Source organism: Prionailurus viverrinus, chromosome B3 (genome assembly GCF_022837055.1).
Source record: "Prionailurus viverrinus isolate Anna chromosome B3, UM_Priviv_1.0, whole genome shotgun sequence".
Taxonomy (NCBI): domain Eukaryota; kingdom Metazoa; phylum Chordata; class Mammalia; order Carnivora; family Felidae; genus Prionailurus; species Prionailurus viverrinus.
In genome coordinates, this window is record NC_062566.1 from 29,444,817 (window position 1) to 29,457,322 (window position 12,506).

The window sequence follows — 12,506 nt, forward strand, 5'->3', positions numbered from 1 at the left end:
GAACTCATTCTTGTCCATCCCTGTAATCCCAGTACGTAGCAGAATAACAGCTGCTCAATAAAAATGCTGAGTGGCTACTTATCAGAGATCTAATATTTGTTTTTATTACTTTGCTACAAAAAATCATACTAACTTCCTCGGGGTTTTTGTTGTTGTTGTTTTGTTTTGAACACTTTTTTTTTCAACGTTTTATTTATTTTGGGGACAGAGAGAGACACAGCATGAACAGGGGAGGGGCAGAGAGAGAGGGAGACACAGAATCGGTAACAGGCTCCAGGCTCTGAGCCATCAGCCCAGAGCCCGACGCGGGGCTCGAACTCACGGACCGCGAGATCGTGACCTGGCTGAAGTCGGACGCTTAACCGACTGCGCCACCCAGGCGCCCCTGTTTTAAACACTTTTTAAAAAAAGTTTTTATTTATTTTGAGAGAGAGAGAGAAAGGGAGAGGCAGAGAGAGAATTCCAAGTGGCATCTGCACTGTCACTGAGGAGCCAGACTTGGGGCTCAGAGTCACAAACTGTGAGATCATGACCCGAGCTGCAACCAGGAGCCAGACGCTCAACCGACGGAGCCACCCAGACGCCCCTGTTGTTTTGTGTTAAATACATAGCTGAGTTTCACTGGCTTCATGTGGCTAAATCTGTCTTGGAGAGAAGGTCAGAATTTGTTAAGTGAGATCTGTCGCTTTCAAAAAAATCCCTTTCAATTCTGCCTTCCTCTCTCTGCTGCTCCCTGGTGGCAGCCCTGGAGTATTACTAGTGAAGGTGTACAAAGAGAAATGTCATCAGGCCAAGCAACGGTCTGAAAAATAAGATGCTTCTTCACAAATAATTGCCTGTCCCCACAGCCAACCCCCCAGTCGAGGCCACTACACAATTCCTGCTGGGCAGAACACTATCACTTATTCTACAGCTCTGTCTTAGCTCTGTTGCTAACTGGCCAGGCGTTCAGAGTTTCTGAACTTCCAACTTGCTACAATTTAATTGAAACTGGAGGGATAACTTTTAACATAAAGGCCCCAATATTTCATCAGCCGTGAAAAGTGTGTCAATGCTTGTTTCAGCTGATCTTGTGTGATGACCGAGCCAGAGGGAAGTTCTCGTAAGAAACTCGACAGTTTGTAAGACAGTTTTGAATCTGAAATGGTCATGTGTTTCAAAACCACTCTGCTAGTAAAAATTTCTAATGCGGCTCTTCCTTGAGACCATTATTTAAAATCATGTCTCAATTAAGTATAATTGTTAGCTCAGTAAAAAAGCAGTGCTGACTTTTCCCTTAAATTAATTTAATTAATAGGAAGCAAACAATTTTTGTGGAATTGAGTTTTGTCTAGTGACATACCTGCTTCCTTTAAGAAGAGATTTTTAATTAAGTTCAACGAACATGAAGCACATCATGCTCACTTCACAAAGATGAATAAGATTCCATTCACGCCTTGCAGGGTATCCATTTGGGACCCAGCCATTAAGGGATTAAGTAAAAATCTTATTATTTATCCCTTCGGACCATGTGGGTCTAACTTTTCTGCTAGCAAGTTTGTGAACTGCAAAGCAAAAGTAACTATTCCAACCCCACGGCACGCAAATGAGGGGGCAATTTAATATCTTCAGCTAGAAGGATGCAGGTAACCATAGGAATGCTCTGTGCCTCGGAGAGATGGGTTCTGCTTAGGGCTGTTAGCACATGGCCACTGCCTGCCTTCCCCAACCCCTTACGGCCTTTACAGAGCGCTTGTCCACCATGCAGCTCCCGTGTTCAGTCGAGGACCTGGGTTCAGAGGCTCTCTCTCTGATGGTGAGAAAGCACCAGAGCTCTAGTGACTCCAGTGACCACAATGGTTTCTTTCTTTGTTGATCTCCGCAGAGAGGGGGACTGTCACTCAAAATGGCACCTGGCCATCTCTTCACTGTACAGCGTGCCATTCAATTATGCCTCTAATTGCTGGCAAGCAAGAATGGGGTGGTGAGGTCAGGTGCTGGCTGGGCTTCAGGCAGCAGGGAAAATCCGGGATCGTTTTAGTTGGGTTTTGTGTTGTGTGTGTTGATCAAAACAGGACTCTGTTATCCTGGAGGAGGGGACGGTGCCGCAGGTAATCCAAAATGAGCAACTGAGGCAAGTCAGTGAATTCAGGGGACAGTATATAGAGGCCGGCAAGGCACTGTGGAGAGAGGGACAAAATACGGAGCAAGAAAAAAATTAAATCACCCTAGTCTTGGTACCTTAGGAATCAATGGGGCCAAGCCAAAATTTTGACCAGAGGTCTGGGCAAAATGCTGGATGGAGTACAAGCCATGTGGGATGCTCGGGGCGGGGCCCCTCTCTGTGATGGTGATATCGTGATGCTGAAAGCATTTCCCCAAAAGGGAGGTTTTCACATGAAACCTGTGGAAACGTGTGGTCTGGTGAGCTCCACCAGGACTGGAGGAGGTCTGTGTAGGGACAAGTGGTGAGGTTGCAGGGGGCGTGGATTTGTGTTGTGCATAAAAGAGCTGGGCGGCACCAGTAGGCTCAGAAGGTCCTGGTCCCAGCACATCTGTCACTACTGCTGAGCAAAACACTGCCGCATCCACGCTGCCTCGTCTGTCCTGCAGGTGTGGCCACTGCTGCCGGGAGCAAACCTTCCAGGGAGCCAAGGGAGGGGCACCCCCGGCTGCTGCCATTTGTCACGAGGGAGAGCAAAGGGGCTGGGAGTACAAGTTGTGGGGGTGGGGGACAGTACATCTCTGCTCTTGTTTGATTTCCGAGGCACGTCTTCCGTGTCTCTTTGACTGGACAAGCCGTGCTGTTTATCAGGGTAAAGAAGAGAATGCACACGTCATCCCGGGCATCCGAGGGGCAGATGACGTGTGTGTATGTGTGTGTGGGTCCACAATGCAAAAGAGAAAGACTCTATTAAGGACGTTAAACAAGATAATATGGAAATCTAGAGAAAAAGAGTCTTCAGTTTCGAATACATAAATCCACGCTCTTTCAGCTACGGATAAAACACAAGTAAGGCAACACTAGCCTTGCGTATCTAAGATATAATGAAGATGTAAAAGCCACTCTCACACGCTTTCTAAAAGCTGTCTACACCCCACTTGAGATGTGGTGACAATATATTCGTTAATTCAAGAATCACCTGAGGGGTGCCCCCGTGCGTGCTTGGTACGATCCCAGGTGCAGGCAACGCAAAGTGTGTGTACATGCGGAGGGTCCGCTAGGCCACACGGAGCTGGGACAAAAATGTGTCCCGAATTGCCGGGAGGTCCCATGGAATAAGTGGGACCTTGCAGAATTGGGAAGGGCTTCCCAGAGGAGATGTAGCTGTGCTCAATCAGCAGGTCTAAACAGTTTGCTGGCTCCATACCAGAGAATAATCAGGGAGGCAGATTTTTTATCTCCGTGCGGATCACACAGACTGGGGTTGGCTGGGGGGACGATAACCAGAATCTTTGGAGATGGGGTCCCTCCATCATGCCTGGTAGAGAGCAGATAAGAGACCTGTTGAATGACCACCAGGGTAAGTGGCATCTATTCAGTGAACACAGGACCGTGTGAGCAGCATGAAGGGGCAGCTGGCAAATGGCAAAGCTATGTCCTTATCCTATTAAGTCCCCAAGGCAAAACCGAAAGGTCTCTGGACAAGGCTACATCTCACCCTCCTGGAAAGGCTGGGCCAGGCGATCTTTACGGACGTGAAAGGGAAGAGAATCTCCCATACGTGCCATCCTTGATATAAAACCACATGACAACAATTTTTATTTTTATAACTTTCCCTCATTTTTACCTAGCGCAAATGTAAGCAGTTCCTCTAGTGGGTACCATACCACTAACTACAGAGTATTTGGTAAGAACACATTTGGACCCTGAGTTCCTACGTCACCTGCATTTTGTACTGCTCACCTCTTCAGATTCATGGCTGGGTCCTCACTAAAGTGGTTTTGGCCTTAATGTGTAATCATCTCTAGCTTTCTGCCTCTGTTAAGACACATTCTATAGGCATTTCATTTTTCCTCACAGAGCTTGAAAAAGAGCTTAGCCCGGCGAATCTCCAGTCCATGTTCTTTGCACATCAACTAAGTAAAAGCACGATAAAACCTGCACAATACCAGCCCCATAAATCAGTTCTCCGGTTGTCGATCATCATGGGACTGGTGGGGTTCCAGGAGGGAGGAGCTCCAGCTCCCGTGAAGAACACCCAAATCCCATTCTCAAAAGCCACTAAGCCAACGTGCTTGGGAAAAAGATAAAGGCTTTGAGGCGGTGGCGAAAGGCTTTTCCATGCACAAATTCTGTCAAAGTTTCCGGATTTTGTGCCTTCAGGTACAAGCCTCTTGAAGAAAAGAAAAAAAAAAAAAAATGTCCCCAAACCAATATTCTCACTGTGTCAGTTTCCTGTCCGCAGAAACTTTCTGAGATACAGCCTCCCCGTTTCTGTGGTAACCTCCCCTCAAAGCACAGCTCTTCCAGGGTCACCAATAGGACTTCATTACAAACAGAAGGCTATTACTATGCATTTGGTATCCCTGGAAAACAGTTCCTGGATGGTCACAGGCAAATCCTTGCCCTGGGGATCTAGGCCACCTTGAAACTGGGAAACAGCATCCATTTCCAACCAGGTGCCACAGGTTTGAGAAGGGGTTTCTGGACACCACATTCCACATCTACCTTAGCTTTGGGGCTTTCCAGAAAACAGGGCCCTGGATCGCCTTCACAGTTCAGACCGAGACTGATACTGACCCGCTCGCACACAGCCACGCTTTGTTTTGAGCCTATCACGACCAGCTTTACGTAAATTTCACCTGCACACCATCCACTCTTCTCCCCAGTCCTGTAACTCTTCTCTTTTCTTTGGTTTAGGGAGATGCCCCGTGTGCTCTCTGGTGTGCGGTCTCCCTTCCTGCCAGGAGTCCACAGAGCTGGCGACGTTGGGCTGCAGGCTTGTCCCTGGGGTCTCAGCCGACGGGGTCGGGATAACAGGATGATACAGGATGAGGATTTTACAGAAAGGAGAGAGCTGTGAGTGCTGGTGAGCCTGAAAGCCAGCTAACACCTCAAGCCCAGTCAGCATGCTTTTTTCTGGAATCTCAGATGTGAGAATGAGTTTTGTCTGGTATTTGTGTGACCTTACACTTTGTGAGCACATTCTGTGGCCATTAATGAGTGTGGCATGCAGGAGAGGGTTAACTCAGGGTGCTCAGACCCTGCACACTCCAAAGAAAGGCCCATCTTCAGGACCGGCCCCTTGAGCCCGTGGAATATCCGGCTGACAGGGGTGTTTCTCTATGTCTTGGGACCACGCTGTATCAGTGTGACAAGAGAGTTTATGCCAACAATGCGATTCGGGTGAGTGCCTGTTTTTCTGTGCCTGAGGTCTCGGGCCATGTCCTGTCTCTCAGTTTGACTTCTGGGTGCCAATGTCGGTAATGTGGGGGCTACGTGCCGATGCGACTGAGCCACAATAAGCCCCCTGGACACCAAAGCTCGAGGGGCTTCTCCGGTTGGCATTACTTGGCTCCTGCGGTCACCCCTCATTGCTGGGAGAATTCAGTGCATCCATATGCAACTGTCTTGGGATGGGACACCTGGAAGCTGGCCCCTGGTTTCTCCTGGACCTGGCCACACACGCGTTTTCCCTCTGACGATGCCCCTCTGTATCTTCTCACTGTAAAAGTTGCAAGCCTGGCAGCTTCTCTGAGTCTTGCATGTCCTTCTTGGGGATCATCAGGCTTGGGGGGGGGTCTTGGGGAGCCTCAACACAGTGTCACTCCAGTGACCAATCCCACAGTCAAGCTCAAGGAGGGGAGGGTTTGCCGCGTGCCTCGAGCCCAGCTACGCGTTCCTCACCGGGTGGCGGGGGCGGGGGGGCAGGGATCTGCGGACACCCTCCTGGCCCACACTCGAGCTCACCTTTCCCACAACTCGTTGAGCATTCTGTGGTCCCGAGCTGCTTCCAGTTGTGGTCCCGGCTTCGCCGTGGGGACTGCGGTGCCGCCGGCACCAAATCGTCCGGTCGATGGGGAGAAAATCCATCGGGATGCCTGACTGGGAAGGCCTGCGCTGATCCTGAGGTGAATACTTCAGGCGCCCCACCATCTCCTTCCTTCTCCTCGGTCCTCTCTTTCTCTTCTCGCTCCTCCTGGCTCCTCCCATCCGTTACCAGCTGGCCGTTGAAGGGCTCCCCTAGGAGAGGCAGGTGCACACACAGAAGAGAGATCGGTCTGGACACTGAGTCCCACGGAGGAGATCCCTTCAACATCAGAAATTATGCAGAATGCCACCGTTTCTAATTCACAACACGCGTGTTTAAAACATGCAGACGCTCATTTCCCTAATATCCAAACCATTATTAAAAGCGAATAAGAGAAAGACGGATGTCTCAGGAGGAGAAGCAGGCAAGGGCCAGGAAGAGGCAAGTCACGCAAAAAGAAATACAAACAGCCCAAAAGTCACACAACAACGCTCAACTTCACTCATAGTGAAAGAACCACATGGGAAAAACAAAAACTACCGCCACAACGTTATTAGCCTGACAGTAAGTATCAGAAACTTTGGAGACCCTAAGATCCCTAAACCCCTCATGGAAAGTACAGGGAAATACACCGGGGAAGGGGAGGGTAGATAGCCACAAATTTTTGGAGGGCAATTTGGTCACATCCACCCTTGTTTTACACGCACGTGCCTCCTGACCTAGTGATTCAGTTTCTAGGACCTTCATCGTGCAAATATTCCCATTCTTTCGCATAAAGCTGCATGTACAACCATGGCCAGTAAAGCGTTATTTGAAATAGCCCAACAGTGGAGTGGATTTAAGTGTCCACCAGGGTCCTGGTTAAAAACCATCAGGCTACAGCCATGAATGGATGCTAGGTTACCTTTTTTTTTTTTTTTTTTAAGAATGGAACAACAACAACAAAAAAAACGGAGAAAATATATGTTGTGATATGGAAAGATGACCGTATGTTGTGATATGGAAAGATGACCGATTTTTTTTTTTTTTTAAGAATGGAACAAAGGGGCGCCTGGGTGGTGCAGTCGGTTAAGCGTCCGACTTCAGCCAGGTCACGATCTCGCGGTCCGGGAGTTCGAGCCCCGTGTCGGGCTCTGGGCTGACGGCTCGGAGCCTGGAGCCTGTTTCGGATTCTGTGTCTCCCTCTCTCTCTGCCCCTCCCCCGTTCATGCTCTGTCTCTCTCTGTCTCAAAAATAAATAAACGTTGAAAAAAAAAATTTAAAAAAAAAGAATGGAACAAAAAAAAAAAAACGGAGAAAATACACGTTGTGATATGGAAAGATGACCGATCTGTTGTTTGACGAGAGGAAAAAGCACGGCAGAGTTTAGCCTGCATACACATACATGCTGAGGTGTGGCTGGACACCTCTGGAGATTAAATCTGCTTTCTGCCCCTTGCGTCTGTTCCTCCTCCTCTCCCAGTCCAAGTGGCCAAGCCCTTAGGTTTTCTGGCCTCGGAGTTTTGCAGGAGAGAGAGTACAAGCTGCTGAAAGTCAACAGCTCTTCCTTCCTACAGTGAAAGCCTGAGTTCTCAGGAAGGATAAGGAGGCCCAGATACCCAGCTAGTCGAGGGAAAAGAGGAAAAGAAAGGAGGGAAAGGTGGAGAGCATTTTTTGAGAGACACAGGGAGAGGGAGAAGTATTTCCAAGGCGAGGAGAGGGTGGAGTCAGGGGGCTGGGGCTTCCTGAGCACCGCAGACCTTACTCATGGTGACCTTCACTCCTATCGGGGGTGTGTGGGGGGCCCCCATATGGACTGAGATCGAATTTTCTACAAGTTTCAAATAGGTTTGCAGTTGAGGTGAGATCTCAGTTAGACTTCTGGAAAAGCCCAGCATGCAATGTCCCTTGTACACTTGGATTGCAGGCAAAGGTTCCAAGTGGCTGTAAGCGTGTTTCTATGTGCACAGGAAAGGGCTGTGTGGAATCCCACCAAGTTGTAAAGAGATATCCCCTCTTGGGATGGGGTGGGAGGGATGAGGTCGGGGCATATTACCTTTTCTTTTTTTTTTCATAGACCTTATTCTTTTTTTTAGAGCAGTTTTAGGGTCACAGCAAAATTAAGTGGAAAGGTTCCATATCCTCCCTGGCCCCACACACGCACAGCCTCCCCCATCAACATCCTGCACCAGAATGGGACAGCTGTTGCCATCCATGAACCTGCATCGACACACTATTGTCACCCAAAGCCCATGGTTTACATCAGGGCTCAGTCTGGTGACGTACAATTTATGGGTTTCGACAAATGTGTAGTGCTATGCACCCACCATTACGGTAGCATTGAGAATAGTGTCACTGCCCTCAAAATCTTCTGTCTGCCTATTCGTCCCTCCCTCCCCTTGCCCCCTGGGAACCTGTTTAACGTCCTCATAGTTTTGCCTTTTTCAGAATGTCGTATGGTTGGAATCATGCAGCGTGGAGGCTTTTCAGATCGGCTTCTTTCACTTTAATAATGCGCACTGACCTTTCTTCCACGTCTTTTCATGGCTTGACAGCTCATTTCTTTTTGTGCTGAATAACATTCCACTGTCTGGAGGTACCAGACAGCTTATTCATCCATTCGCCTAACGAAGGATATCTTGGTTGCTTCCAAGTTTGGCCAGTTATGGAGCACTTGTATCTTACTTTATATATTTCTATTTTGACCGAATATTGTTCAAGTTCGATACAAACTAAGGAGGCAGATCCCAGAGTTACTGTAGAATCCGGTTAAAACTTAGGGCTCTCCCACCCTTCACCCGTATTTCTTATTTAGTTGGCTACTTAAAATACTTCATGGCTTAAATTATATGCAGTTTAAATCAACAGAATCAAGACTAGTCATCCCGCCATAAGTGAGACTAAAATGCTACCAGACAAAAACATTTTAAAATCATTTGCGTACCTCGCATACACTGGGCACCGTGCCGGGATGGATACCTGATATTCAATCCTTTTCCACTGCCTGTCGCCTCCAAAAAAATCCTGGGAGTGTAGGGTTTTTTCCCCCTCACCATTTTGTAGACTGGAGATGTGCTCAGAGAGTTCCTGACTTGTCTGAAGCAAGCCAGCAGAAACCAGCAGAGCTGAATTTGAGTTCATGGAGGGTAAAGCCGACTCCCAGAATGCCCCTCCTCACCAACTTTCTACAACTGACTCCTTCTGGGCCTGCCTGTCCCAGGTCATCAATCCTATGCTACCGATCAGCTGAGACTCATCAGGCTTGTTATCAGTCATCATCACCTTATATGATTTCAAGTAGTCTGTCCAATCGCCTTATCGATCAGCATCAGACCTCAGTAACCTCAATATTCTGCCATCCGCACTTGGTTTCTCAGACTATGTGTCGTTCCTGCTGTGCTGATTTGCTGTTTGGACAACACGGGCACCCCATAGGCTGGGCACACACCCTGTTGTCTCCATGCAGCCAGGTGGTTTCTGCCTGACCTGTGACAATCCGATAACCCGGTTATCCATCTGGTGGGCTGGAGAAGGATGGTGGGCCGGGCCTCCTGTGCCCTCACTTCCCAGGACAGTTGTCAGACCAGGTAACTCAAAGAAGCGTAACAGTTACGTAGTCACACAGGCTGGCCTGAGGTCCCTGTGAGACCGGGGCAAATAAGTCAATCTAAGCTTCCATTTCCTTACTTTTAAAATGAGGCTAATAATAGCACCTTCCTCTGAGCACTATTGTGATAATGTGATGAGTTAATCTGTGTGAAGGGCTCAGCAGTATCTGGCACAGAGCAAGGACTCAGTGTGTGGGTGATGATACCATTAATATTTATGCAGACCTTCCCGTTCAAAAGATGGAAAAGAAAGTCTCCGTTTGGGTGGTGGGCTCCATTATCATTTGGTAAAGAAATATCTGTGGAGTCAGAGGGCTGCCTGCTGTGTCTATCAGCAAAGCCCACGGGAAAGAGGTAGACAGCTAGGCGTGAACTCATTATTCATTTCTTATAAGTCAAAGCAGTGTTGACGGAAGCAAAGGGGACCAAGAGAAAAGGCATGAAGTAGACAAGAATAATGGCCCTCTGAAGATGTTTGCATCCTAATCCCTGGAACCTGTGAATATGTTACCATGTATGGTAAAAGGGACTTTGCAGATGTGAGGAAGTTAAAGATTTGGGGATGGAGACTTGTCTTGGATTGTCTGGATGGGCCCGATGTTATCATTTGCATGCTCACGAGCAAGAGGCAGGAGGACGAGAGTCAGAGACGGAGATGTGATGATGGAAAAATGGGGTCGGAGCCCAAGATCCGAAGGTGCTACTCAGCTGGCTTTGAAGATGCGGGGGCCCAGAAGCAAGGAGTTCAGGAGGCCTCTTGACGTGGAAAGGGCAGGGCGACAGAGCCCCCTAGGGCCTCCCATAGGAGCATGGCCCACCGACACCTTGGTTCCCGCCCAGCAAGACCCGTTTTGGACAGACTCTGACCTCCTGAACCATGTGATAGCAAATTTGTGTGGTTCTGAGTAACTAAGTTTGCAAAAATTTGTTAGGGCAGCTGTAGGAACCTAATACGAGGTGCTTCCAAATGTCGAACTGGAAAGATAGATTCAGGATGTCCACCTCATTTTTGAATCAAGTGAATGAGACACACTCATCAGCAAAGGCTCAGACAAATAGTAAAGCATTCTCTGATATCAAGTGCGTGCCCATGGGTTTTCTCCATGTTGACTGAGAGACACAAGGGAGATGCACAGGAAGAGACAGGGGGGCTTTAGAAGGAAATAGCAGGCATGCTTGGCAGAAACACAAGAGATTTTACCTGGTCTCCTGTGAGGAGGCACCTGGGGGCTGATGGCGTTGGTCCCCATGATGACGTACTCATAGTGGACTCCAGGATTAGGCTGCTGGTGTATCATCTGACAACACAAAGGTCAATGTCACTGCACTGTCACACACACCTTGCCTGTGGGCCAAGTTTCCGTGGTATAAATGGCACTATCTATTAATGAGTGGGTTGATTCAGATCTAATCATATTAGTGAACCTGTGGCAGATTAAATGAAAGCTCTTCCTGGATTGTTTTTTGTTCTTTGCTTTTGAAGAATGAAGAACTTGGAAGAAAACTAGGGGGAAAGTCAAGATTTTATACATTCCAAATAGGAAGATGGGACCAGTGGTAGAAGAACCTTTCTGTTGGCTCTCAACCATCTTATACCATAGCTTAGTTTGTGCTCAGTGCTCTCAAAATAGCCCAGACAGCCATGTCTACGCTACAGGGGAACACATTTGAACACTAGGTGGCGAGAGAAAATCATGCAAAGAAGAGCCAGCCGCCTTGGGCAGAGCCAGCCTGGCATCCCTGAGGTTACTTCAAAGAACCCTATCTGGCCATGAGGCTGGCTCAGGAAAGGTCTGCCCCACCCTCTCCCTCGTTCACGCTCTGGATCTCATCCCCTCTCATCCATGGAAAGCTCCAGAGCCACAGAGAGTTGGGGGGGCGGGGGGGGGGCAGGAAAACAGGTGTAAGGCAAGTAAGTCTCCCTGGTTCCTGTTCTCTCAGGAACCAATGACAAAAGCAGGATATCAAGCAGGAAGCAGCAGAAGTCAGGAATTAAACACCATCTGGGACAAAAACCACAAAATCAATCAGCAGGCCTTTGCAGAAAAAATCCCTCCCTATTGGCTTTGGAACACAGAGTCCTTTGTGCCTATGGCCTTCCTGGCGAGGGGCAGGGCGCTGGGCTAAATGGAGCAGCAGAATGGGAATCCTCAGTGTAAATACAAGCCAGGCAAGGAGACACTGTCCCTACTGCTTTATAAAGGGGCTCTCCTGTTGGCCAGTTGTATACCCTAGAGCAAGTCCCATGGTCTCACGGTTTTTGATTTCTTCATCTGGAGCAAGAGGTTAGAATCACAGCTATCTCTTGGAATCTTTAAGCCACAAGCGTCTCCAAGTCACTCCTGCATGGTGGGACCTGTTTTGTTCATGAAAGTGTCCATTCTGCCCGCCATCATCCCTTACCTTCTTCCTACATGTGAAAAGGGGCCTCCATTCTACAATCACCCGTGGGAAGGCAGACATGAGAACCACTGACCTCCCTACACCCAGGAACCATGGTGGTGAGCACAGAGCCCCAAGGGGGGAAGTGGGGTGACCTCTGTTTCCCACCATCTACCCCTAATTCTCTCGTTTCTCTTTTAACAGTGGGTCTGAGGCTGGAAACCCTCCCTGCCTCCCCCATGCCTCTTCTGCATGAGCATTCTGCCAGTGCAAACCCTGTCCCATTTATGAAATTATTGTTGGCCACCGAATCCCAGACCACCCACACCGGGCCTTTAACAACCTGGGTTTTTACCCCTGATGCCATTGGAAACTTACCCAGAGCCCAACAACCAACTGGACAGTCTTAAAAAAAAATATTCAAAATTAACTATAACAAGGCTTCTTTTATAGTTTCTAGTCTATGAGCCACTAGGCCCAACAGGAATGAACATGTAACTGTACAGCTGGAGAACGAGTATTTATAGAATCCTAAGACAGCAAATAGCATGTAGATTAGCATGGCTTTAGAGATGGGAAGAGA

General features: G+C 48.4%; 1 protein-coding gene across 7 annotated transcripts in view; it reads right to left on the minus strand.

The window, feature by feature from the left end:
* THSD4 (thrombospondin type 1 domain containing 4) overlaps nt 1-12,506 on the minus strand; it is a 564,941-nt gene that overhangs the window by 26,371 nt on the left and 526,064 nt on the right. For all 7 annotated transcript variants that reach the window (XR_007153141.1, XM_047863578.1, XM_047863580.1 and 4 more), the window contains 2 exons: nt 10,743-10,839; nt 5,894-6,166 (listed from right to left, as the gene is read on the minus strand). Coding sequence is in view for 6 of the 7 variants with exons in the window: in XM_047863578.1 (XP_047719534.1) it covers nt 5,894-6,166; nt 10,743-10,839 (370 nt within the window). In the remaining variant the exon portion in view is untranslated. The remainder of the gene's footprint in view (nt 1-5,893; nt 6,167-10,742; nt 10,840-12,506) is intronic.